General features: G+C 43.9%; 1 protein-coding gene across 1 annotated transcript; it reads right to left on the reverse strand.

Annotated features, from left to right (window-relative positions):
- Positions 1 to 715: 715 nt before the first annotated feature.
- Positions 716 to 2016, reverse strand: gsx1 (GS homeobox 1). Its single transcript, XM_072264297.1, has 2 exons — positions 1625 to 2016; positions 716 to 1061 (listed from the first exon to the last, which is right to left on the reverse strand). Exons 1-2 carry the CDS (start codon positions 2014 to 2016, stop codon positions 716 to 718), a joined length of 738 nt encoding a protein of 245 aa, XP_072120398.1.
- Between the last annotated feature and the right edge of the window lie 306 nt (positions 2017 to 2322).

Consider the following 2322-nt stretch of genomic DNA (forward strand, 5'->3'; position numbering starts at 1 on the left):
GTCTCCTGTATTGGAGAATTTATCCTGCTTCCAGGTATCATTGTGCAGTAGATACTCGAATCTCTTGGATTTATTCTTCAGTAGATAAACTATTGTTTATTTTTATAGGTTCCCAAGGTGCCTTGTGTGCGCATTTTTATAGACATTTACTTTTTAGCAGAGGAACCTGTTGGATTGTTTCTCCAACGTGAATAGGATGACTTGAAGGATTTCATGCCTAACCTTGTGCGTGCGCGCGCGCGCGTGTGTGTATGTGTGTGTGTGCGCGCTCGCACGCGAGTTGCTCTGTAAATGAGTGTGTCAGACGTACCAATATTTAATTTTATTTACTCACTGAGAATAATTATACGGCAACAAAATGCAAGTGACTAAGAAAACTCTCTTTATTTGCCATAAATAAATAAATAAATATCGTGAAATACATACAAACCAACCAAATACGTAACCATAACTATTTTTTAAAGAAGTTACGGTCAGAGAATGGCAATTTATACATTTAATTACATGTCACAATGTTTTTGCTCAGACAACCCGTAGTTCATAGTGTTTGATGGGATCACTTGGGGAAACTCGGATCTGAACGATCATTTTCCACTATGGATTTATTTACATATTTATTTAAAAACATATTAAATGTCTTCTTTAATGCAAGACGGAACGATAGTTAGTTGGCCATTGCTGCACTGGATTGGGTACTTTCGTTTCAAGCTGGTTTTCAAGGGGTGACTGACAAGTCTCTGTCATCCTTGCCCGATGATGAAGGTGACATGGGCAACGCTTCTTCTTCGCTGGTGCACTTGGCCGATGTCAGGGAGCTGCACTTGCAGTTGGGGTGGCTGCGCTGCACGCTGCCGCTTTTGCCCTCCTTTTTGTGTTTGACCCGCCGGTTTTGAAACCAGATCTTTACCTGTTTCTCGGACAGGTTCAGGTAAGTGGCGATCTCGATCCTTCGAAGGCGTGAAAGATACATATTGGAGGCGAATTCCCTCTCCAGCTCCAGCAGCTGAGTACTGGTGAAGGCTGTACGCATTCTCTTGCTGCTCTGTAACTGGCTGGAACTACTCTCGGAAGCTAGAAGACAACAATTAACATTTATGAGATAGTATTTTCCCCATAAAATGCGAGTAGATTATAGATTTGATTTGGAATATTATTGAAACTACCTAATCAGAGCTCATCTACTGAAATAGGGATATTCTACGACGTTGCACCTTGAACTATTATTGATGGGCATTCTCCATTTTTCAGACTAGGCACAACAAACCTGTAACCTGCGTCCTACCGAGGGGACAATTATTAAATCATGTAGGTGAAGCACCTTAAGCACCAGAAATTTGTTTGGGAAACATTTATATGCTACAACTACATTCAAGAAGGAAGCCTTATATGAACACGCACTCTGAGCGAACACATTCAGCACACTTTCATTCTTTGAGAGCGTTCAACTGGTTCTTTCCACCCGCGTTAAGATATTAATTTTGCACTATATTGAATTGAACGATATGAAAGGCATCAACCTGCGGACAAATTTAAGTCAGTTGAAACGCGAATTACAGTAAAGCAACGATCAGGTACGCAACTAACACGCGTGCGGGGAGCCTTCAAATAGGATTCGTTAGTCTACTTACCAAGGGAGAGGCAGTGAAATTGTCCTGGATCTGTCATGGGATAAGCCGCTGAGTAGATGCTGGGTCCATGGTCCACTGTCACTGTGCTGGTTCTGTGATGCCTGCTCAGGGCAGAGTGACAGTACTGCGGGCTGAAGTTGGGGAACTGCGCCTTGAGAAAAGGTATGCCCGGCGGTCCGGGATGGAGCTGAGAGGCGGTAACGCACAGAGGGCACACACAGAGCAGGCCCGATTTTCGCGAATGGCATGATCCAGCAGAAAGTGCTAGAGAATGGGACGGATGTACTGCGTAAGGTAATAAAGGTGTGTTGCTCTCAAACACCCCGGGGGATGCTTTCTCATTTGAGTCTCTCACAATGAGCGAATCCACAAGGAACGACCTGGGCATTTTCAAACAAAAAAAAGTTCTTCTCTGTCTGTGGTTGTTGTGATGTGAGTGAAAGTTGGCGATAGCCAAGTTGTTGGAGGCGGCTGTGGTGCTGAAAGTGCGGAACCGGGTCCTTAAATACTTTGGGATTGTGCTTGCCATGTGATGGTTACGCCACTAGCGGCAGAGTGAAACTCAATAGGTCTTTTTGTGGCCTTTCGGTTTAGATTCACTCTGCACGCTTCGCTTTTATTTTACTTGTTAACTAAATGAACTGCATAATGTTGTCTTATTCTCCTCAACCCCACCCACACGCTCTTTGCCCTC

The sequence above is a fragment of the Mobula birostris genome, chromosome 7 (genome assembly GCF_030028105.1).
Source record: "Mobula birostris isolate sMobBir1 chromosome 7, sMobBir1.hap1, whole genome shotgun sequence".
Lineage (NCBI taxonomy): Eukaryota > Metazoa > Chordata > Chondrichthyes > Myliobatiformes > Myliobatidae > Mobula > Mobula birostris.